The 25,724-nt window shown below is 39.2% G+C and overlaps 1 protein-coding gene across 1 annotated transcript in view; it reads right to left on the bottom strand.

Moving 5' to 3' along the window:
- The window catches only part of HAO1 (hydroxyacid oxidase 1), a 65,058-nt gene that overhangs the window by 11,953 nt on the left and 27,381 nt on the right, over nucleotides 1-25,724 (bottom strand). The window contains exons 4-7 of the mRNA XM_012455421.3: nucleotides 19,227-19,402; nucleotides 8,095-8,186; nucleotides 1,182-1,340; nucleotides 1,007-1,076 (exon numbers count right to left, since the gene is read on the bottom strand). Coding sequence (XP_012310844.2) covers nucleotides 1,007-1,076; nucleotides 1,182-1,340; nucleotides 8,095-8,186; nucleotides 19,227-19,402 — 497 coding nt within the window. The remainder of the gene's footprint in view (nucleotides 1-1,006; nucleotides 1,077-1,181; nucleotides 1,341-8,094; nucleotides 8,187-19,226; nucleotides 19,403-25,724) is intronic.

The following is a 25,724-nucleotide window of genomic DNA, read 5'->3' as shown; positions in this document are numbered from 1 at the left end:
GGGCACCTTTAAGAAAGTACACTTTATGTGAACACGTGAAAGATGAGAGGAAGTTATTCATGTAGCTATCTGGAGGAAGAGCAAATACCCCAAGGCTGAAACATATCTGATACAATCAAGGGACGTCAAGGAGACATGTGTCTCCTGGGTAGAATAAGTGAGGGTCACATTAGTAGAAGTTGGGATCAGAAAGATAACAGGAGTCGAACCACATGAGGCCTTAGAAACCACTGCAAGGACTTTGGCATTTACTCTGAGTAAACTAAGAGCCATTGGGGGTTTTCTGATCTCAAAACTAACATGATCTCAATTAATTTTTAAAAGAGCCATTCTGGCTGCCATGATCAGAATAGACTGGGAGAGGTTAGGTAGGTGAGGATAGACACGCTCACCCACAATGTCCACGGGAAGAGAGACAATGATGGCTCTAGCCAGGGCAGTGGCAGTGGAGGTGACAGGGAGGTCAGATTCTGATTATATTTTCAAGATCGAAGATAGAGCCCCTATGGCTGTGAGGGTGTGAGAGAAAAGAAGAGTCAAGAACGGCTGAAGATTTTTGACTGAGCAACTGAAACTATTGGATTCACAAGAACTGATGGAGAAACTGCAAGTGGAGCAGGTTCAATGTGGAAAGTTAGCAGCTTAGATTTGGACAGGTAAGGGTTTTGAATGCCACTTAGCTATCCAAAGGGAGGTGTTGACCATCCAGGTAGATTTATGTGTTCATGCATTATGAGATGAGAAAGCGTAGGATGTTGCATCTACCTTTAAGTACTCATACTCACCAAAATATTCCTCATAAACCTGTGAAATATAAAGATCAAGTAACTACTAGAGACTACGCACACGTAGAGTTTCTCAAAGCTGTCAAGATGGGATTAACATCAAATTTAATACACCCCAAATGATCCCACACTCTTCCCTTTCAAATTTACTTGTCTCCACCAAGGACCTTGACTTAAAGACCATACAAGAAAAGAAAGTTGTAAAGAAGAATGAGTCTTACCACTCAGAGCCATGGCCAACCGGAACTCTTCCTTAAGTATCTCAAGGACATCTCGAACACCTTTCTCCCCCTAACCAAGATACAAAATTATTGTGCAAATCAGTGTAACTTGTTTTATTTATTTGTTTTACTGTCAGATTGTCTGTTTTATATGTTTATTTCTTTGTCCAATTACCTGGAAAGCTAAGCCCCAAATGACTGGTCTCCCCACAAACACAGCCTTGGCGCCTAGAGCCAGAGCTTTCAGAACATCAGTGCCTTTCCGCACACCCCCGTCCAGGAAGACTTCCACCTTCCCTTCCACAGCCTCCACAATTTCTGGCAGAGCATCAATCTGGGAAAGAAAAGTTCAATAATGTGACTCTATTAACACTGAATTGTTATTCACCTCCACCTCCAAAAAGCCACTGACACATCCAGCTAGGGCTTAGAGTTAAAGAAGCCAAATAGGTTTGGAGTCAATAATAAAATTATTTCCTCCTCAAAGAAGAGAGTTACAAATGCTAGTAACTAAAACACCAACTAAATTTGGAAATAAGTAGCTTATTTTTCTTTTAAAGTGCAAGATTGTCTTTTTTTGTTTCTTATATTCAAAGATTGTTATAATAAAATATGAACATAAAACACTTGCTGTTAGCTTTTTTTTTTTTTGAGACAGGGTCTTGCTCTGTCTCCCAGCCTGGAGTGCAGTTTTGCAATCTTGCCTTGCTGCAACCTCCACCTCCAGACTTCAAGCGATTCTCCTGCTTCAGTCTCCCAAGTGGATGGGATTACAGGTGCCCACCACCATGCCCAGCTAATTTTTGTGATTTTAATAGAGACAGGGTTTCATCATGTTGGCCAGACTGGTCTCTAACTCCTGACCTCAAGTGATCTGCCTGCCTCAGCCTCCCAAAGTGCTGGGATTATAAAATGTGTAAAAGTAAATGAAGTATTGTGTTGACATAAATTATTCTGAACATTACTTATTGCAAATCAGTTGTTAAAATTCATACTCAGATAATAGTGCAAGCAGTGTGCAAAGTGCAAACACAACAAATAAAAAAAAATAGTCTCTTACTTTCTCATCCAAACTATTTTGCATCCAACCATGTATCAGAGAACTCTCTATGAAAATAGTTTTCTTGATTTTAAGGAAATATGATCACTTTCACCATGAAGATTCTGGTCTTGATTGGCAACTGGTGATGATGGGCTTAGGTTGGCATCAAAGTGCACTTGCCTGCATGCTTTGGCTAGTTCAGCCAATAACGTGAGCAGAGTTGGTAGAATGCCATTTCTGAGCACAGGCCTTGAGCAACCTCATGCATCCCCACTTACTCTTTTGCACTGTGTCATTTGCCATGAGAAGAGCTTCCACCAGGTATTGTTTCCCTTCATCTTTGGCCCCAGGATAAATATTCAGGAAGCAGAGCTAGCACGACCAAGCCCAGCTGGAGCTGACAGACAGTTGGATACCAGCCACCTAGCTAGTACCGAGCCTAAATCAGTAGACACTGGTCAACACAAACTTTCATGGAAATAAATGATTGCTGATTTCAATCAATGAGTTTGGGGTTATTCATTTTATAGTGTCATATGGCAGTGGCTAACCAATACAATTGGCTACTTTGATGTGAATCTGCATTTTAGAATAAAAACAATTTACAGGGTGGGCTAGAGGTCGAAATCTGTAGAAATCACTCACATTCTCAAAATGTTAAAATCTAAATTAAATACAGTTCCTATTTAAAATATATGCTGAGGAAGCTGCCACACACTGAAGTCCACCTTGTTTGAAATAATTGTGCTGAAATCGTTCAAAGGTTATCCTACCTCTACCTTAGAATTTTAGAGTCTAAACCTAAATAGAGTTTTATGTATGAGGCTGAAGACCAAACAGAGCCACAGATTCGAAGGAAGTGGAGGTAACACTTGGCATGTGGCCCCTAAATGTTTGGCAGGTAATGTGATTTTCCTCTTTTCCTTTTGGCTTTCCTGCCTTGCCAAACATGCTTCGGATCTATTTACATATGTCCCTTTTCCTATACATAGTCCTCTTTTTGCATTCAGGCAAGTTACATCAACATATAAATGCTACAATTTCCAAGCGATGATGCAAGCTATAATTAAGCATATTTCCCCATTTGAAATCAGAACCAAAGAAAAATATTAGCTAGTTTGGGTTCAATACACATTTTCAAAGTTAGTCAAATCAAGTGTGTTTAGATAATTTCCAATGCCTACCCTGGCCTAAAAGTAAACTAATTAAGATACTTAAAAATGTGAATCCTGGGTTAAAAAACCGAGACCAGATTGGTGTTTCGTGTGTCTGTGAACAACAATGTTCCATCTATTACTAAGCGTTTCAATTCTTCCCTTTTTCTTTCAATAGCTACAGTTTTACTAGGTGTATATTACACAAAATAATTCCGATCAGAACAGATTAGATAAATAAATACAGGAGACGGACTCACTATGTTATAGCCCTGTTTATGTTTCCCTCTTTTCAGCTTTCTATACATCTGTGAGACCATTCATTTTAGCTATTTTCTTAGTGCTTCTTCAGGCAAGTAATTGTAGGCTTAACGCCACTGGAGTTAATCTCCAGGAAAATATGGTAATATCCCTGTATACTGTTGCTTATTCATCCCTCTATTCGCTGTTTTATCAAACGCTTTATAAAGGACGTGGTATATTCAAGGCACTAATGTCAGGCAGAGTAAGGATGTGGAAAAAACCCACAGGGATCTGACTGTCAAAGAGAATCCTCTTTCTTACTTATGTTCAAGTCACACTCTTCCAAAATGCTCCCTCTACAACTTGCTCCACCAACCCCTCCCCCAAACACAACTTCTACTCGCAAGGAGCTCTCACCTTTCCACCTTCCTATTGCATCCATGGTTGTACTCTTGATTTCTGACATTTTAGGTATGGAAACCTTTGTTCAAATCAGAACAGTTCAAAATAAACAAAGCAGGTGGAACCAAAGGTGCTTCGTTAAACGCAAAGAAGACAGAGTCCAACTTACTGCCCATAAATCCTCCGCAGGCTGTCTACCCACTCCGCCCATCACACTTCACCATGCAGCCCTAAGGGGCTTTTCCTAAGCACCCACTTAGGAAATCACTGGTCCATATACATTTTGCTGATTTTCTGCAACTGCAAAAATGACTGCAATGATTTCCTCTTTATCTTCATTTCCTTGTAACATTATGGGAGAAAGGGAAAGGAAGGAGGGTTCTGTTCCCCCACCCCTTAGATCTGAATTGAACTTGTGATTTGCTTTCACCAGTGGAATATGAGAGAAGTGACAGGATGCTCATTCTAAGCCTAGATCTCAGGAGGCCTTGTGTGCTTCCGCTCACTCTCTAGGAGACCTGCCGTTTCATGAGAATAAGCCTAACACGCGCTGGAAGATGGGAGACAACGCAGAGCCATCCCTGCCAAGCTCATCCTGTGCCAGCCTCCTAGTAGACCTAGTAGCTGGTCATAGACACATGTGAGTGAGTCCAGCCAAGACCAGAAAAGCACTGAACAGATCTCAGCCCAAACTGCCAACCCACAAAATTGTAAAATGAGATAATGACGATTGTGGTTTAGCCAGTAAGTTTCGGAGTGTCTTGTTACACAGCAAAAGCCAACTGATACATTAAATGTTTCTCAGAGATGGAATTGCATGGACTCTTTTTTTAAAAAATAAATTAAAATCTCTTAGAGTTCACAGAACATGCCCAAGAACTTAACAACCCAAATGCTTATTCTATAAAAATGTTTTGCAGTTGAGAGTTTTCACCGTGAAAGAAAGTCATATTTCTAAGCTTGAGGTAGTTTGGGTCCAGATAGCATCAAAATGAAAAGGCAAAATTGAAAAATAATGCTCTTAGGATTCAAATACTCCAGATAATCTCAATTTGAGAAGATCTAGTGCTACGGATTTTAGAAATCTATTTGATTCTAGCCTATTATTTTCTAATTACTTCAAAGCCAATCTGGATTAAATTATTACCATGAAATGATAAGTGTATTTTTGACACCGTCTTGATTTTTAGTGTTTCTGGGATGTAGCAGGGGCCTAGCAGCACTTCTCAGAAGCAACATATTAAGATGAACTGAAGTTAAATATCTGTTCTAGGATTCCTAGTGACAATAACTATTTCTCCATATAAGCAAACTCTGATTTATATTAGCCTGGCGCAAAAGTAATTGCCATCTTCACCATTAAAAGTAATGGTGAAATTACTTTCACACCAACCTAATAGAGATGTAGAATTCATAAAGTTGTCCACTTTCTTTTTGTGAGCAACACAATACTGTGAAGATATTTAGACTTAAAAGTCTCAGTGACTTACTCACCTATATCTTATCCTCTAAGAAAGGTGAGACAAGACTCTTATTTCAGTGCTCTTCACATGACATCATGCTGCCTTCGTGGCTCTAATTTATGACATAACAAAATCTGCAGTACAGCAAGTTCTTCTGTGCAAGCACTGACACCTGGACACCACAGCCTCCCCCAAGCTTTTGCCACTCAACGTGAAACCCACACACTGAGGGAAAAGCACCCTTCACTGTACACAAAATTCTTTCTCACGTTTCTCTCATCATCACGAGCTTTAAATCTGCTCTGAAGTGTGAGGCAAAACTCAAGCAAGTATCTCCCCTCACGTACACAGCATGCAAAGAGGAAGCTTATTGTTTTGTTTTGTTTTGTTTTTTAGATGGAGTCTCGCTCTTGTTGCCCAGGCTGGAGTGAAATGGTGCGATCTTGGCTCACTGCAACCTCCACCTCCCGGGTTCAAGTGATTCTCCTGCCTCAGCCCCCCAAGTAGCTGGGATTACAGGAACCCCCCACCATGCCTGGCTAATTTTTTTTCTTTTTCTTTTTTTTTTTTTGAAACAGAGTTTAGCTCTGTTGCCCAGGCTGGAGTGCAGTGGCACAATCTTGGCTCACTGCAACCTCCGCCTCCCAGGTTCAAGTGATTCTCCTGCCATAACCTCCCAAGTAGCTGGGATTATAGGCACCCACCACCACACCCGGCTAATTTTTGTATTTTTAGTAGAGGCAGAGTTTCACCATGTTGGCTAGACTGGTCTCAAACTCCTGACCTCAGGTGGTCTGCGTGCCTCAGCCTCCCAAAGTGCTGGGATTACAGGCATGAGCCACAGTGCCCAGCCAGTTATTGTTTTTTGGTTTTTATTATTTTATTTTATTTTTCCATAAATTATTGGGGTACAGGTGGTATTTGGCTACATAAGTAAGTTCTTTAGTAGTGATTTGTGAGAACCTGGTGCACCCATCACCCGAGCAGTATACACTGCACCATATTTGTAGTCTTTTATCACTGCCCCCCAACTCTTCCCCGCCAAAGACCCCAGTGTCCATTGTATCATTCTTATGTCTTGCATCCTCATAGCTTAGCTCCCACATATCAGTGAGAACATACAATGTTTGAATTTTTATTCCTGAGTTACTTCACTTAAAATAATAGTCTCCAATCTCATTCAGGTCACTGCAAATGCTGTTAATTCATTCCTTTTTTATGGATGAGTAGTATTCCATCATGTATATGTACCATGGTTTCTTTATCCACTCATTGATTGATGAGCATTTGTGTTGGTTCCACGATTTTGCAATTGTGAATGGTGCTTCTATAAACATGCATGCGACAGTATCTTTCTCAAATAATGACTTATTTTCCTCTGGGTAGATACCCAGTAGTGGGATTGCTGGATCAAATGGTAGTTCTACTAAAAGTAGAACTAAAAGTTCTTTAAGGAATCTCCACACTACTTTCCATAGTGGCTGTACTGTTTTTTGTTTGTTTGTTTGCTTGTTTATTTATTTATTTTTATTATTATAATTTAAGTTCTAAGGGTACATGTGCAGAACGTGCAGGTTTGTTATGTAGGTATACACGTGCCATGGTGGTTTGCTGCATCCATCACCCCGTCATCTACGTTAGATATTTCTCCTAATGTTATCCTTCCCCTAGCCCCTCACCCCACTGCTAGCCCTACCCTAGCTCCCCACCCTCTGACTGGCCCCACTGTGTGATGTTCCCCTCCCTTTGTCCATGTGTTCTCATTGTTCAACACCCACTTCTGAGTGAGAGCTCTTAAAATCTGCCCCAAGTGCCTCTGTTGGTTTTCTTGGCTTTAGGCTCTTTGGGGTCTAATTGCTCTTTGATACAGTTCTAATTCAGTCCCACACTATTTAGGCCAGTTTAGTTCACTTTTATACCTAGATTCTGGACTCTGATTTTCTAACCCCAATGCATAAAAACTAAAGCTGCACATTGGAATCTCCTGATAGCTTTTTTTTAAAAAAAAAAAGCTACTGCCTATATACCCTAAGCCCCAAATAGAGATTCTCATAAATTGATCTAGGAGTCTTTAAAGATCCCCAGGTGATTCCAATGCACAGCCAAGGTGGTTCACAACTCAGCCAGAGTAGCCTATTTGCAGCTCACTTCCCCTCACCTGGACCTAAGCCCTGTTTCTCCTTTTCCCACCTCCCCACCCTTTCTCTGCAGCACTTCTACCCCCACCCCACAGGAAATTCCAATATGTCCCTCCGCCTGATTTCTTGCCTCAATTGTACTGATGATCTCAAATTCTACGCCTGATTTCTTGCCTCAATTGTACTGATGATCTCAAATTCTACCAAAGGCTTTGCATTCCCACAATTCTGTTAGCTCACTTCTTTGAACATTCATGGCATAATCTTTTCTTTCATACTCCGGTTTACATACTTGTTGGTGTATCTATGAATGCCAGAATAATCCCTGCCTACAAATGTCTTCTTATTTAACAGGGACTTTCATAGGTTACAAATAAATGTACTTGGCTAATTAAACATAAATGTTTAATAATTAATTATTATAATATATAATTTATAATTATTAATAATAATAAATAATTAATAAAACATAATTTGGGTAGTTAGGTGCCACTAAACTTAAAATCCAAGATCTCACATATTTGCACCTATTTCACCTTGAGTGATCACAGAAAGCACGTACACAGAGGAGGCAGACATAGAGACAGGAACACAGTGATGGAAATGGGAACTCCAAAGGGAAATCTCAGCGTTTGCAAAAACTCACAGTGGCTGGCACCCCATCAAGTTGTCGAGCCCCATGATTCGACACCAAGATCCCATTCAAGCCATGTTTAACAGCCTCCCTGGCATCATCACCTGGAGAGAGTAAAACAAGCATCTTAGGAAAACTATAACTTAACAGGAGGCTTGGGTTTAGAAGCCTCCACATTCCAGTCAAAGGGAGGCTGACTCCCACATGCATACCTTGGTCAATACTTTTACCATAACAGTATACCTTAGGGTTAGTGTTAGAATATTAGTGGTAGTTTTCTTGGCCAATGAAAAAAACCAGTGTTCTTACTTATAGCACTTGAATTGTAAAATAAAAGTGTAAATAGGTCATACATTGACATAAAGCAAGCATATTATCTTTACATGGGTGTATTTTTGCTAAATATTTTTAATTAATAAGATCATACCACTTTATCACTTAGCAGAATTATTCCTTGACAATTTAGATAGCATAAAATAACATAAAAATGGCAAACACTTTAAATGTAACAGGCAGTGAACAAACCTATTTCTAAAAACAATCTTTAATACAATGTTGTTATAGCTTTAGTAACTATTTTAAGTAATATTGTTCTATAATTAAATATAGGTTTGTTCCAGTAACAGACCATTTGCTAAAAGAATCATGAAAACAACAACACTGGTTCTCAGGTTTAACATTCAAAATGCAATATTAAGCAAAACCAACTGGTTCAAGAGTGTAGTAAAAATCAGGCCTTGGAAACTTAAGCAAATGGGTATAGGTCATTGCTAATGTCTACAAATTCAGTAGTGGAGCTAATGGGCAGACTTGACTAAGAATAATTTTTAAAAGATAAGCAGAAAATCTGTAATTTCAATTATTTCTTAAAGTATATGCTATCATTTTCCAAACTTTGTTTTATAGAATGCTATTTTTTAACTATTCTTATTTTTTTCAAATGATAGTGATATTTGTCTTCTAAAATTATAGGTATGTGAAAATTTTAAACTGATATGTTATAGACTGAATATGTGTTTCCTCTCAAAATTTATATGTTGAAGCCCTGAGACCCAGTGTGATGGCATTTGGAGATGGGGTCTTTGGGCGGCAATTAGGACAAGATTAGGTCATGAGAGTTGGTCCCTTGTGATGAGATTTGTGCCCTTATAAGAAGAGGCAGCACAGAGCTCTGAGCTTTCATGCACTCTCTCTCTCTTTGTGTGTGTGTGTGTGTGTTTGTGTGTGCTTGCACAAAGAAGAGACCATGTGAGCACACAGGCAGAAAGGCAGCAGCCTGCGACCTATGGGGAGAGCCCTCACCAGAAACCATCCATGCTGGGACCCTGAGCCCTGACTTCCCACCTCCAGAATTGTGAGAAAATAAAATTCTGTTGTTTAAGCAACGCAGTCTGTGGTAGTTTGTTATGGCATCCTGAACTGACTAGGATATCATAGTATTATAATTATTGCTATTTGAGAATTCATCTTTAAGGAATCCTACTACAAACTCTAAAATGCGATGAAATAGTAGAAAAGATAATCTGGTATATGAATTTCCAGTGTTTACCAACTACTTTGTATTTTATCTATTCATTTGTAAGCCTGTGTTTTGTTACACATTTTGTTGTAAACTCCATACATAGTTAACAATCTATACTTATTTATATTAAATATAAGATCTAATATTTCTGTTAGATTGTTTTCAACTCTCTTTTAATTCAAGCATGCATTATATTTCGTGAGATTTCATTGGTAACTTCTGAGCCACTCCTGGGGGAAAAGCCCTAGGCTCAAGATCAAAAGATGACTTTTTTCCCACCCCATGAATTGCTTAATACTTTACATTTCATTGTTGCTTAATATTTGGACCCTACCTATTTTATAATGCAGCTTTCTTTTTCCAGATTTCTAATTGCCTTTCTTTTCTTTTTTCCATTTATTGTGAGACTTCAGAATATCATCAAGTTCTTCAAACTTGTCAATTATTTGATCTAACCTATTAGGTCACCTTATTCTCCCCCTGGAGATAACCCCTGGAACCCTCTGCCTTCCTGCTCCATTCATTGTGGCTACTCACAAGACATAAGGTCTGCCTTCAGCTTTGAGTTTGCTCTTATTCTCTCTACAAGATATGAGAGTTGAGTATCTTGTAGTCTGAGTATGCACTCGTTTGGCGTATATTCTCATTTGTTTGTAGTATATTCCTTTGTAACTTTCTTAAAAAGGATCCATGGGAGGTAAACTTACAGACCACCTCAATAGCTTCTCTTGTGTGTGAATGATAATTGGATTGCGTATAATAATCTAGGTGGAAAAACCATTTGCCTCAGAAACTTAAAGACATCAGTTCATTGCCTTCTAGAACCCATTGCTGATGCAAAGACTGACACCAGTTTGATTTGAATTCCTTTATAAGTAAACAGTTTTATGTTTATTTTCTCTCTTATACACATTATTTTTCTGAAATTTTATAAGGAATGTGGTAAGTTGTGATTTGTTTTCTCGTTCTAATGACTTACATCACCAGCTTTCAGAAATTATTGGTCTTTAATGACTTCCTCCAGACCTCTTTCTTTTACTTTTCTATCTGAAACTACCATCAGTTGGATACTGGACATTTTAAAGTGGCTTCATGTACATTCATGTAATAATCTTTTCTTTCTACTTATCTTCTTGTTCTCGTTGTTTTACCTTTTGGAAAATGTCATTGACTTAATTGCTCAGCCATTCAGTCATTTCAGCTATCATGTTTTTAATCCTTGAGCTCCTTTTTATACTTGACTTTTTCTATATTAAAAAAATCAGAAGTCATTTTTCTAATCATTGGGAACTCTTCTTTATGCTTTAGTTTTCTTTTCATGGCAGACTCTTCCTATTTATATATTTTCAACTTCTTTGAGTCTATCATTTGGATTTTTAAAAGTTCTTTTTCTTATTTTATCTCTTTTTCCTGTGATCAACTTTCCTATAGATTCATCTTGATTTTCTTATGTTTTGGTGTTTCTGATATGCCTAGTGATGCTAAATTTTCCATTTATATTTAGGAAAGAAAGATTGAGGGGCTGCGCTGTTTTGTAAATTAGTTTCATTCTTGCCAAGTCCTTGCCTGCAGTGGAAATTCTTTCTTGGAAGTTCATGTGAGAAAAGGCAGGAAATGTCAACTAAGAGGCAATTAGACTGTGAACTCCTCAAGTGTCAGAAAGAGGACAGCATCATGTCATATTGGAAAGGCCACCCACCCATATTTGGGCCCAGGCATTCATTCATTTCTTTAGACAGGATCAGCTACTTTCTTACTGAGAAGTCAATGCCAGTGTCCACTGTTGCATACAAAGTGGGGTGGGAGCAGGTTTTCCGGCAGGCACGGTAGCTCCCCACATTGATCTACGGTCAGTCCCCTTTCATTTAGTCTTCATTACCCCCTCTGCCATCCTTGCAGTCCTACAGCCTCTCAAGCACTCCATTACATAATCTACCCCTATCTCCTCTAGGATTTCCTGAAAGCCTACCTTGAGGTATAGTTTTCTTTATGTTTTCCTGCTATTAACATGCTTCCAAAAGTTTCTTAAAATTTCTCTGCTGTTTCTGCACCTCATACTCTGCTTTGCTGTCATTGGTGTATACATATTCGCATTTCTGTACTTTAATTTCAGCGGGGTCTTCGCTTCAATGAGAGGGTTCATGTTTACTCAGTCCATCATTTTAAACCAGAAGCCCAATACACTATCATTTCAAACATATTTCATAAATGGTTCTCTAAAGATAGGGCCTTAACGCACTACCATAGAACATTCTGTGATATTAAAAATGTTCTAGATCTGTGCAGTTCCATCATACAGTACCACTAGACATGTAGCCACTGAGCAACTGAAATGTGGCAGTGTGACTAAGAGACTGGAATTTTGCCTTTATTTCATTTCCATTAACTTACATAGCCACATGTGGCTAGTGGTTGCCATATTACACAGCTCACCTTTAATGTTTCCATGAGCTGATCTGCCCTAAGAGACATAACATGGTATTTATTTTTAAAATCTAGGTGTCGTCATAAATAACCTTGTAAATAGTATAAAATTATATTCAGAATTGGTGCGATTTTCTCTGGTTATCTAGTTATGTACATGATACTAAACTTCAAGTCATATGTAAAAAGAAACAAAAAACACAGACAGCGGTATTTTTGAACCTTATAACTGAGCATATGTATGGTTCTCCAGTTGATATTCCTATGTCTTCCACTATGTAGCTATACCCCGCATCATGAGAAATCAAATATTATCAATAAACAAATCCCGTAAGGGAGGAAGAAGTGATTCACTGCTTAGGCTAAGTCACTGGACCACCTGGACCTAAATCCCACATCTGCTGTTTGCTTTCTGTATAAATGGCAAGTTACTTAACTTCTCTGTGCCTCATTGTCCCAAACCATAAAATGAGGATGCTGATCCACATATGATTAGCTTGTGGATTAAATGAGTTGAATGTGTGTTTAGAAAGTGCCTAACACATGTGGAACACTCATAAATATTAATGATTATTACTATTTTCCTCTGATGGTGCAGGGAGTATAAACTAAGATGAGTAGGTGGAGAAAGATTTGTTTGCAGGATGCGTTTGGCAAATCTATTTGAGTTCTGTTTATAACAGTTTCATCCTAGTCAGGATTACAATAATAAAGTGCCTCCCATTTGAATTAAATGCTTCTTAAGTAACAGTCTGTTTTCCGCCATCATTTCAAGTGGTTTTTCATATTCTGTAGGTAGTACTGGGAATACAGGGAGCATGACAGAATTATTTACTCAGAGGATAGGATTGTGAGTTTCTAGAGAAGCAAAGATAATAAGGATAATTTATAACTGGGTCTAAGCCTCTTTCATTAGCTGCTTATGCAGCCTTGTCCACAGTTTCACATTTTATTTTAACACAGAGAGAAAAGCAATTTTGCCTCAATGAAAGGGCCAAAATATTACCACTTAGCAAAATGTTCATGAATTTTGGATATTTTTATTAATTCTTAAGAGTTTTAGAGTGTGGTGTTCCATATTTGTGAACTTGCCATTAAGTTCACTGAATGAGAAACACAGTCGTCAAGGGGCAGTGGCACTGTTGGCTATCCTATTAATATTTTATTTCCGTATTTAATTTAAAATACCCAAGTGAAATGCAAGTACTCAAGATTTGAGCTCAACCTTCAAACCCTTGGAACTTTTGGCCTAGACTCTGTTCTGATTTAGGGAGTGTAATAACTAAATCCCAGACACATGACAGCAATTTTAAATACATTAGGTGAATATTTTTTAGAGTATCTTGAACAATGTATACAGGCATACCTGGTTTTATTGCACTTTGCTTTATAGCAATTTGCAGATACTGAGTTTTCTAAAAATTGAAGGTTTGTGGCAACCCTGCATTAAGCAAATGTATCAGCACTATTTTTCTGACAGCGCATGCTCACTTCGTATACCTGTGTCACAGTTTGGTAATTCTCGCCCTGTTTCAAACTTTTTCATAATTGTTACATCTGTTATGGTTGATCTGTGATTGGTAATCTTTGATGTTACTATTGTAATTGTTTGGGGGTGCCATGAACCATCACATTTAAAATGGGGAACTTAATCCATGAATGTGTGTGTTCTGACTGCTCCACTCACTGGCCATTCACCCATCTCTCTCCTTCTCCTCAGGCCTCCCTATTCCCCGAGAAACAACAATATTGTAATCAGGCCAATTAATAACTCTACAATGGTGTCTAAGCTCTCAAGGAAGAGTCACATACCTCTCATTTTAAATCAAAAAGCGGAAATGATTAAGCTTAGTGAGGAAAGTTTGTCAAAAGCCAAGATAGAACAAAAGCTAGGCTCCTTGTGCCAAACAGCTAAGTTGTGAATGCAAAGAAAAAGTTCTTAAAGGAAATTAAAGTTGCTACTCTAGTGAACACAGGAATGACAAGAAAGCAAAGCAGCCTTATTGCTGATAGAGAAAGTCTGAGTGGTCTGGATAGATGGTGAAACCAGCCACCACACTCCCTTAAACCAAAACCTAATCCAGAGCAACACCTGAACTCTCTTCAACTCTACAAAGGCTGAGAAAGGTGAGGAAGCTGCAGAAAAAAAAAGACTGAAGCTAGCAGAGGTTGGTTCCTGAGGCTTAAAGAAAAAAGCCATCTCCATAACATGGAAGTGAAGATGAAGCAGCTGAGTGCTGATGGAAAAGCTGCCGCAAGTTATCCAGGAGATCTAGCTGGGAAAATTGATGGAGTTGGCTACACTGAACAACATATTTTTAATGTAGATGAAACAGGCTGTATGGCGTCTTCTTCCAAACAAGCCTTCCTCATATTGGAAGAAGGTGCCATCTAGGACTTTCATAGCTAGAGCGCAGAAGTCAACACACGGCTTCAAAGCCACAAAAGACAGGCTGACTCTCTTGTTATGGGCTAAGGCAGCTGGTGACTTTAACCTGAAGCCAATGCTCATTTACCATTTCAAAAATCCTAGGGCTTTTACACTAAATAGTTATACTATATATTATAGTGTATAATAGCATACTAAATATTACACTGATTTAGTATAATCCTAGGATTTATACTAAATCTACTCTGCCTGAGCTTTATAAATAAAACAACAAAGTCTGGATGGCAGCACATCTGTTTACAGCGTGGTTTGCTAAATATGTTAAGCCCACTGTTGAGACCTACTGCTCACAAAAAAAAAAAAGATTTCTTTCAAAATATCACTGCTCATGGACAGTACACCTAGTGACTCAAGAGCTCTGGTGGAAAAACACAAAAAGATTAGTGGTGTTTTCATGCCTATTAACACAACCTCCATTCCACAGCCCATGGATCAAGGAGTAATTTTGACTTTCAAGTCTTATTATTTAAGAATATATTTCATAAGATTGTAGCTGCTATAGTTAGTGATTCCTCTGATGAATCTGAGCAAAATAAGCTGAAAACTTTCTGGAAAGGATTCACCATCCTAGATGCCATTAGGAGCATTTGTGATTTATGGGAGGAGGTCAAAATATCAACATGAACAGGAATTTGAAAGATGTTGATTCCAACCCTCATGGACGACTTTGAGTTCAGGATTACAGTGGAGAGAGTCACTGCAGATGTGACAGAAACAGTAAGAGAACTGAATTAGATGTGGGGCCTGAAGTTGTGACTAAATTGCTGCAATCATGTGATAAAACTTAAATGGATGAAGAGTTTCTTCTTATGGATGAACGAAGAAAGTGGTTTATTGGGATGGAATCAACTCCTCGTGAAGATGCTGTGAATATTGCTGAAATAACAACAAATGATTTAGAATTTTACAGAAACTTCACAGATGAAGCAGCAGCAGTTTGAGAGGATTGACTCCAGTGTTGAAAAAGTTGTACTGTGGGTAAAATGCTTCTCATGGTACAGAGAAATGTTTCCTAAAAGGAAAAGTTAATCAATGCAATAAACTTCATTGTCTTATTTTAAGAAATTACCACAGCCACCCTAAACCTTCAGCAACCAGCACTCTGATCAGTCAGAAGCCAGCAACATCTAGGAAAGACCCTCCACCAGCAAAAAGACAACTCCCTGAAGGATCAGATGATCATTAGCATTTTTTAGGAGTATGATATTTTCCAATTAAGGTAGTATATGTATTGTTTTTATACAAAATAGTCCACAGTATAGTGAAAATGTAACCTTAATATGCACTGGGAAGTCAAAAAATCTATGTGACTTGCTTTATTGGGGTGGTCGGAACTGAATCTGCAGTATCTCTGAGGTATGCCTGTATTTAAAGAGCTAACTAGAGAAAAGTTTCTCAGAAACAAAAAGCCACAATAGAAGCAAGACAGCCTAACTGAAAAAAATTAAAAGAAAAAGGAAAAAATAAACTCTAGAAAGCACTCTGCCTTTGCTCAAAAAAGCCATTCGTTAGCTAGCGCGAGTTCTGACGAAGACTAAATCCTGTCTCAAGTACATGTTTGGAGCTTGCGTTGAAGTTCTCCAAGGGCAGTTTAACCACAGTAAGAGATTATAGCTTGCATTTCAACTTGCGTTCATTAAAATACAATTCTTAAAATGGTGAAATAGTCAGATGTTTGGTAAAGATCTTTCCAGTTGCTCATGACTTCATATTCCTGCAAACATAACCTGTACTTTTCTGTAAAAGGAAAATGAAAGAAGATGGGTGACTCTCAGTCAATCCATGTGACTTCTCGATGAGGACCTGTGAAATTGAGGAAATTGGGTTTCCCAGAACTGACCCTGCCACCACTCCCTTCAGATGCAGATTGAGCATATGTGTTACTTGGTGTAATTGTTGTCATAGAGATGATTCTTGTTTGTTAAATAAATGAACCAAATAGTTACAGAAAACTAGACAATGTAAACTGTACATGTATAAATAAGTTATTTCCCTTTAAATGTCACATGCCCCCATCTCTCCTTCTCTTGGTTTTTGAACTTTCTCTAATTAGAAAGACTCATAGTTTTCATCAAGAAGTTCAGTAAGTAAATATTTGGGCTATCTAATAAGTGTAAAATGTCACAAAAAACATTTAGAAACAAGCCAGAAATCCATATGGATGAGAAGAAAAGGGAGGTGGTGGTGATGGCAGTGGTGGTGGTTGCCCTGGTAATGGTGGTGTTGATGGTGGTGGTGGATATAGTAGTGGTGGGTGGTAGTGGTTGTTCCAGGTAATTATGGTGTTGATGGTGGTTGTGGTTATGGTGGTAGTGGTGGTGGTGGTGGTGGTGGTAGTGATGACGATGGTGGCAGTTGTTCCTGGTAATGGTGGTGTTGATGGAGACTGTGGTTATGGCAGTAGTGGTGGTGGTAGTGGTAGTGATGGCGATGGTGGCAGTTATTCCTGGTAATGGTGGTGTTGATGGAGACTGTGGTTCTGGTGGTAGTGGTGGTGGTGGTGGTGGATATAGTAGTGGTGGGTGGTGGTGGTTGTTCCAGGTAATTATGGTGTTGATGTGGTTGTGGTTATGGTGGTAGTGGTGGTGGTGGTGGTGGTAGTGGTAGTGATGGCGATGGTGGCAGTTATTCCTGGTAATGGTGGTATTGATGGAGACTGTGGTTATGGTGGTAGTGGTGGTGGTGGTGGTGGTGGTAGTGACGGCGATGGTGGTAGTTGTTCCTGGTAATGGTGGTGTTGATGGAGACTGTGGTTATGGTGGTAGTGGTGGTGGTGGTGGTGGTGGTAGTGATGGCGATGGTGGCAGTTGTTCCTGGTAATGGTGGTGTTGATGGAGACTGTGGTTATGGTGGTAGTGGTGGTGGTGGTGGTGGTGGTAGTGATGGCGATGGTGGCAGTTGTTCCTGGTAATGGTGGTGTTGATGGAGACTGTGGTTATGGTGGTGGTGGTGGTGGTGGTGGTAGTGATGGCGATGGTGGCAGTTGTTCCTGGTAATGGTGGTGTTGATGGAGACTGTGGTTATGGTGGTAGTGGTGGTGGTGGTGGTGGTGGTGGTAGTGATGGCGATGGTGGCAGTTGTTCCTGGTAATGGTGGTGTTGATAGAGACTGTGGTTATGGTGGTAGTGGTGGCGGTGGTGGTGGTGGTGGTAGTGATGGCGATGGTGGCAGTTGTTCCTGGTAATGGTGGTGTTGATGGAGACTGTGGTTATGGTGGTAGTGGTGGTGGTGGTGGTGGTGGTGGTAGTGATGGCGATGGTGGCAGTTGTTCCTGGTAATGGTGGTGTTGATGGACACCGTGGTTATGGTGGTAGTGGTGGTGGTGGAGGTGCTAGTGATGGTCGTGTGGCAGTCATGGTGGTGATGGGAGTCGTGATGATAGCAGTGGTGGTGATATAAGTGGTGGCCGTTGTCCTGGTTATGGAGTTGGTGGTGGAGATTGTGGTTATGGTGGTAGTGGTAGTGGTGGTGGTGGTGGTAGCAGTGGTCCTAGCTAAAGTGATAACAGAATGAAGTTCTAGAAATCAAAATATTTTTCAACATAACATGTGATAGTAAATCTAATTCAACTGATTTGCATCCTATCTTAAGGGACAAAGTTATAGAAAATGATACACATTGGAAATCCTAAATTGAAAAGGTGGTTAAAAAATAAAATGACCTCCTTCTTATCTTTGTTCCTTATTTGAAACAATTATGAAATAAGACTAAAATTTTATTCTTCCTTAATGTTTTAAAGCCAGTTCCCCTGGGCCATCTCTGTGATTAACTGTCTTAATTTTCTAATTTAATTATAACTTCGCAGTCCCCTCCCTGCCATTACTCTAGGTCATCCCTATAATTATCCTTTTCTGGGCAACAACAGTTTCCAAATGTCTTCCTTGACCACAATTTTGCCACCTCTATCCATTAGGTCCATTGTGCAAAGCATGATTTCTCTAAAACGCTTAACTGATGAGGTTGCTTCTCTAAGCAAGACAATTCAGTGGTTCTCAGCCACTTTGAAGTCCAAATTCTCTAAATGGCTTATGTGTTTTTCATTAAGCATAATTGCTTTATTCTGCCAATACTTCAGTCTGAAATAGAGTCTATTGGCTTGATATCATGGCAAAAAACTCAAGCATCAACTTTCATTCTGAAAAGTGTTTTCTAACCAACTCTTATATAATTGGCCATATTCTTGTTTAAGCCACACCCTTACATTGCATAGATTTCTATATAACATTTTATTGGACCCAAAATGCTTGTTTCCTACAAGAATACACTGTCTTTTTATCCGAGGATCTGAAATTATTTTTTTTATAAAACAATCTTGGCACACAGTAAGTATGATGTTTATGGAATGAATGAGTGAGTGAGTGAGTAAATAAGAGAATAGATGAGTGAATAAATGAATGAATGGCACAGAACCTTCTGGTTAATGCTGTTTAGTCCCCACGGTTGAATGCTGCCACAGTAAGTAGCACTAATAATCATGGATGACAACATGGATGCAAGTAAAGGAAGTGAAACCGTTGTTTAAAGGTGTCTGTAAAAAGCTAACTTCCTACTTCATGAGAGTTTAGCTTTGCTTCAGAATATTTAAGAATGAAGAGGTATTTATTCACTAACATGAAAAGAGAGAATTCAGAATTGGAATCTCTCTCGATATCCATGTTAATTTTTCCTTATTTTCCTTTAAGAATATTATGACCATATCCACAAAGGATCATAAAATTGGTATGAATTCAAGTAGAGAAATAAACAAACCTCTCAAAATGCCCTTTGCAACAATTGGCAATGATGTCAGTCTTCTCAGCCATTTGATATCTTCCCAGTTGATAGATGGGTCTATTGCTTTAGCCACATATGCAGCAAGTCCACTATCGTCTCCAAAATTTTCCTCAGGAGAAAATGATAAAGTTCTGTTTTCAAAATTTTTCATCCTAAAATGAGAGATGCATAAAATGAGAAACTTGCCAAAGTTAGAAATATCTTTAAAATTATTCATTCAATGAAAAAAGTTACCCTTTTCAAATCAATCGGTTGTTCACTCCTCATTCATCTATAAGTCAATTTCATGCATATTTTCCATATTTTGATGTAGGACTGTAGACTAAATGTGACACTCTAGTGGTCTTAATCGTGACCTAAAGTTTATTTTACACCTTAGCCTGTGTTTATACAAACAATTCTGTTTCAAGAAAAAAGAAGTGTCCATATTCAAACATTTCCTTTTTGAGACAGTTTATGAATATAGACAATAGAGTTGACACTGTTTTCAGCCAGCAATACAAATTAATCATAATTTTAAAAACATTTTTATGGTGCTTTATAATTTACAAAGGGTTTCATATGCCAAAGTTATCACAATTTTTTCTTTAAAGGACTCTCAGAAAGTAAAACTGATACTTTTGATTCCCATAGAAAATAAAAACAGAGGTACACAACGAATTGTCTCAAATATAAAACTAGCTAATAGTATTTGGGCACCAATCTAGGTCTCTTGACTTGGTTCCTAATTCTGTTCTCTTTGCTCAGCTCTAAGTTTCCTCCTGGCTATGGTACCTGACCTCGGGAAACCTTACAATGCCCTTGTAGAAATTCTAGAAGAGGTTGGAACTGCAGTTAGCAGGTGTTAACACTAGTGTCTGTTGCCCCTGTCGACTCCTACCTGCCCTGCTATTGTGGTAGTGGTGGTCGTGGGCATGGGAGAAGTGGGAAGTGTGTCTCAGCAGATGAGTTGTCACCTCTTGCCTTTCCCTCCTTTTAGTTGTTCCCTCTGAACCTCTCTGTCTGCTGACTCAAACTTCTCTAATCTTCCAGACAAGTTTGACAAGAACATGAGCTTTTCAATTATCAATACCTTCATTTCTCTGCCAGTGTTTTTTTTCTTGCTCCTGTGCCTGAGTCACCACCCACACATCAGACTGGACACATTAGGGATGTTGGAAGTGTAAATACCCCAGCTCCCTCACCCCTAGGTAGACTACCTCTGAGATAAATTCTGCCTAAGCTCCTAGAATTTTCCAGCAGGGTTAAGCTTCAGTTGCCCACAGCTGTAGCCGTCCTGGTAATATGCCCTTTGTTGAATGCCTTCTGTCCTTTGCCTCACTTTCCTAATCCTCTAACAGTATTCTCTTACCTTCCAGATGAACTAATTGCACTTAAATCACAGGCTTACAGCCTGCTTCTAGGAGAACCCAAACTGAGACATAGTACCACTGAGTTGCTTCCTTCCCGTGTGTCTATTTTCACTGACCCAGCTTAGCCCAGTATTTCTCTAGCTCACTTCTAAGAATCTGCAGCTGGCTTCCCCTATGCCTGAGGTCCTTTCTCTTGGCCTAATATCCTGACTAGATTTTGGCAGTTCCCCACACTAGGAGCAACATCTTTTCAGCCTGCACCTCTGACTGCTAGATGGATGAATGACTTCGGGGTGCACAATAGAATCATTCCTGTGACTTATCTGCCCACAGCCCCAAATCCAGTTGCAAACTTCTCCTGAAAGGCTGTTTTTGACAGTAACTGTGACTTTGACAGTGACAGTGACAGTGAGTGGACTCACCTTGCTTTTCTGCACACTATTAATTCTCCTGCCAGTCAGTCTCCTTTTTTGGTAAAAGTATAGTTGTATGTATATTGATGTCTGGTTTAGTCCCTTCTCTTTCTTTCCCGCCACTAGTTCTGTCATTAAATGTAGAAAAGATCATGGAGCCATATAAAAATTTATACTTCATACTAGAAGAATCTAGGTACACTATTTTAAAATTATTTTTAACAATCATGACTTTCTTTAATAGAAAACTGTGATTTTTTTATACTTTAGTGTATTTTAGCCAACATAACTAGTTATGTAGCTTGGGTGGCATATATCATCATAAAGATGGGAACATTCATATTTCATATAACACAATTCATATCCCATATAACTCAATTCATATCCATATAACTCAATTCAAGCTGTTAACAAAGCTTCTCAATAAGGATTTAAATAGTTAGTCCTATAGTTTCATGGACTCAGATGGCCATAAAAGATCATAGAAAATTTCAGTGAGTCACATGGATGCCCATCTAGTGGTTGGCCTTTGGTGGGGATTTTAGCTGAAATGCCTGGACTTTCTGTTTATTTAAGTCAAACCACTTAGGGTTGTACATTATCTCATAGTCCTTGGTCCTCTGTGTCACCCTAATTTGAATAAAGCTAACTTCTGGTCAATAAACATATCCTTATCATGAAGACTTATTTCATTACTTACAAATGATTAAATTATAATAAATTCCAAACTTTTAAATAATATTGTTAGTAAGAAAAAGTCCAATCTGTCTATCCCATAGCAAGACCAGGAAAAGAAAAAGAAAAACATCTGTATGTGTATATACTCTGCATGGCACCCCACCCCCATCCCAAACAAGCTCCAGTGTTTCAGCAGGGGTGGGGTGAAAGGGTGAAATGGATAGGAAAAAACAGAAACATGGATAAAATTATATAAATAACTGTTGTTATTCTTGGATGGTGAAATGCAGATCAACACTTGAATGAATGTTGCCTTACAGAAATTTCAGTGCACAATGAAGCCTTGTTGTTAGTCTGAAACTTTGTTCAAAGCCAGAAGCCAAGAAAAAGTTTTCAGATATCTTGACAGAGACTCACGATGGAGTGTTTTACCAAGGGCTCCGAAAGAAATCTCCATGAATGCTATTTTTATTCAGATTATGACATATATATAAAAAACACTTTAAGTGGCTTCTGATAACTAAAGTATTCCATTTCATAAGGAGAAAAAGGGGAGAGATCAAAATAATAACATGATTACTTAGAGTTTAATTCTCCAAATCCTGATGTGTTTCATGACGCAAAGGTAAGAAACAAGATTTCTTCTCTGTAAAGTACTCATTATCTCTTGAGTGGCCCTCAAATATACATTTTAATATAGAAGGTGTTTTAGCTGTTAGTAATTTAGCATCATAAAAATAGTAACAACTGCTAATGTAAGTTAAACATTATTAAATAACCAATCGTAACACTAATGATCATGAATATTGAGTAATACATAATATTATTTATTGTTAAGTATTGCTAATGTAGCATTAAAGATAAAGCCACATAATTTTGTCTTGGGAAATGAAAAAATAAAATGACCAATAAAACCTACAGTATTAACATAATATGAAAAGAAAGAGATGGAAAGAGGGGCTCTCATAAATACAGACATTGATACATGGGCCCCCAGACTTTAATTCTGCGGTTAGGAAAACACTTGTGTTGAGAACACAGCCCTGGTAATTTCTTCCTCAATGTAGTTGCTAGAAGAAGGGTTCAGGGAATGAATTTTGAGTTCCAATCCTGGTTCAACCTCTTACTAGTTTTGTTACATTGGGAAAATCGTGTATGTTCTAGTATGTTTTATTGATTGATTCAACAATCACTTATTGAGCATCTACTACATGCCAGTGTTTTCAATGTTTAGGATATATCGATAAATAAAATAGTCAAGAATCCCTGCCCATGATAAGCATGATCAATAAGTAAATTACAAAGTGTATCAGAACATAAGTACTATACAAAATCGAGAAAAAAAGTAGAGCAGATTAAGACGGATAAGAGTTGGCAGAGACTCAAAATGAAACTTTAAGTATGCTAACCAGTGTTGGCAAAATTGAGACGCTACCTTGAGGAGGAAATTAGTAGAACTGTGTTTGTGGTTATTTGTTACAACAGCAATAAGAATAGCACGAAGGTATTAGATCACAGTTCCAAATGTCAGAAGTCTAAAATGTGTCTCACTGGACTAAACCTCAAGATATTAACAGGGCTGCATTTCTTCTGGAGAATCTAGGGGAAGCCCTATTCCCTCGTCTTTTCCAGCTTCTAGATACTCCCTGCTTTCTCTGGCTCCTGCCTACATCACTCCAATCTCTACATCTGTCATGTCATCTCTTTCTGTGACTTTGACACTCTTGCTTCCTTCTTATAAGAACCCTTTTAATTACATCAAGCCTACTGCGATAAAACAGGAAAATCTTCCCATCTCAAGCCCCTTAAGTTAATCACCTCTGCAAAGTCCATTTTGCCACATAAAGTAACAGGTTCCAGGGATTCGTTCATGGTCATCTTTGTCCTGCTGTACTTATCGATGTGAACAATTTCCTAACCAAGGAATTTAGAGGCTATTGTGCCATAAGCCAAGTCCTTCACTGATCTCTCTCTTCCCTGGCCTACCCTGTTATCCTGCTCATATTTGCATCTCTACCATCAATTTTTATTGTGGTTTCCCAAAATAGAGACATGTATATCCATTCCTAATGTCAAGGCTCAATGGAAGTGAGGATGTTAGTCATGCATTGATTCTGGACGTGACTGTTACAGACAGAGGGAACAGCCAGTGCAAAGGCTCCAAGGTTCCAGCATGCCTGGCAGAAAGAACAGCAGGAAAGCCAGAGTGGAAGAGTAGATGAGGATGTGAGTGCTGGGCAGTGATGCAGAGGTCACGGAGACCTATTCACATTGAGTCTAGCAGGCCACTTTAATCATGAGACACCTAAGAAGACAGTGGCAGGCCCATCTGTTTTGGTCTGATATATTCTGGCTGCTGTGATCAATAAATCACTTCTGGGCTTAAGAAAACATGATGCTGGGCAAATCATAGAAAAGGTAAGTGTCATGATTTGCCTTCATCTTAGTCAATGACCAGAAATTACTTTTCTTCTCTTTAAACTGACTTGGCACTGCATTGAAGGGCTAAATCTTAATTCAGGGTAAATAAACCATCTCCGTGGGGATATGGAAAAAGAAAAAGTTCCTGCCCCAAAGCCTCAGGAATCAGTCTACTGAACTGGCTTCATTCCCTTCTTCTTCCAAGAGCAGATAAGAAATCTCCTTACTCCCTCTCAGTTTCAGGAACCCCCATGCCATTAATAATGTATACGCATACATCTGTTTTGCATGTGGACCAAGCAGGGATTACCAAACCTCTGAACTCCTGCTGGGTCCAGATGCCAAGATCGAGACCCTCCCCCACACCCAGGCAGAGGAAGCAGCAAGGGCTGGAAGGAGCCATGCTTTACAAAGTCATTCTCCTCTGGATTTCCTGCCTCCCTTGCCTGCCAAACCTCACTTCTCAAAAGCCAGGCTTCACCTTCTATGAGTCAGGTCAGTTGTGGAAAGAAACTGATTTCATATCAGGCTGTAACAGATGAGCTTTTTGGGTGTATGTGGCCTCAGGCGGAAGCCTGGACCTCCCATTAGTGTGCTCTGCCTTTGAGAGCTGAATGTGGGCCACTGAAGAACTGACCAGAAGGCACTGGCCTACACCGAAGTCCGCTAGGACAAACAACGCCAGTGTGCACTCTGAGGGGCTGGGGTACAACCAGCTGTGGGGTGTTTCCCGTGTTCCCTGTAACCTGGATGTGTTGCTCATTATTTGATCATCTTCAGACCGGAGATGTGACAAGCTAGGGAGCCGCAGCCAGTGCTATGCACACTGACAGCTGAAAAGGGTCTTTGTTTCATGGCCCTTCACGTCATCTGGGAAGGAGCCCAGGAGGAAAAGAAAAGGGGGAAAGCAAATCAACCTTCCCGCCACTCACTGAGTGGCCCCGGCACGGAAGAAGCAAGAGGTACCAGCCAGAATTAACAACTGTGTCATCCCCACCCCATCTAAACAGATGCCTCTGTGAAACACATTTTGCTACTAGAGCAAGAAAGTGTGTCTTAAGTTCAAAACAAAACAAAACAAAAAACGCTACTGTACTTACCATTGTTACTATTGTTAGTAGTAGTGGTATTAAGAGATGGAGGAAAAGGAAGAACAAATTTCGTTTCAAATGGCCAAGGGGAAATAATGAGGAGTGTTTCCTGTAAGAAGTCTCGATAGTGGAAAACCATTTTAGAAAGTCTTAAAAATAAAAGGCAGTCAAAATAGAGAAATAATGTAAATACAGGTTTTATACTGGGGGAATTTGAAGCCATCAGCTTTCTGATGAATTTGGCAAGGAATAAGACTATGTCAGAGGCTTTTGTTTTTGTTCTCTTTAAACACAGAGTGTTTTGGTAACCCTGAGTCTGGGATATGTGGAACAGTTTTATTGGCAAGTGCGGCAGGGAGAGCACTTTCTTTTTCTGTCATTGGCCTACTCCTGGTGCCACATGCAGAAATAATATCCTAAACCAGCCTGGTAGTAACAGGGAGGTAACATTACACGGCTAATTCACACATGGCTCAACAGCAAGATTTTATGCACAGTAGTTTATTTTCACATAGCCAC

Source organism: Aotus nancymaae, unplaced genomic scaffold (assembly GCF_030222135.1).
Source record: "Aotus nancymaae isolate 86718 unplaced genomic scaffold, 86718_ANA_hifiasm-v0.15.2.pri h1tg000029l, whole genome shotgun sequence".
NCBI lineage: Eukaryota > Metazoa > Chordata > Mammalia > Primates > Aotidae > Aotus > Aotus nancymaae.
This window is presented reverse-complemented; position numbering and strand designations above follow the sequence as displayed.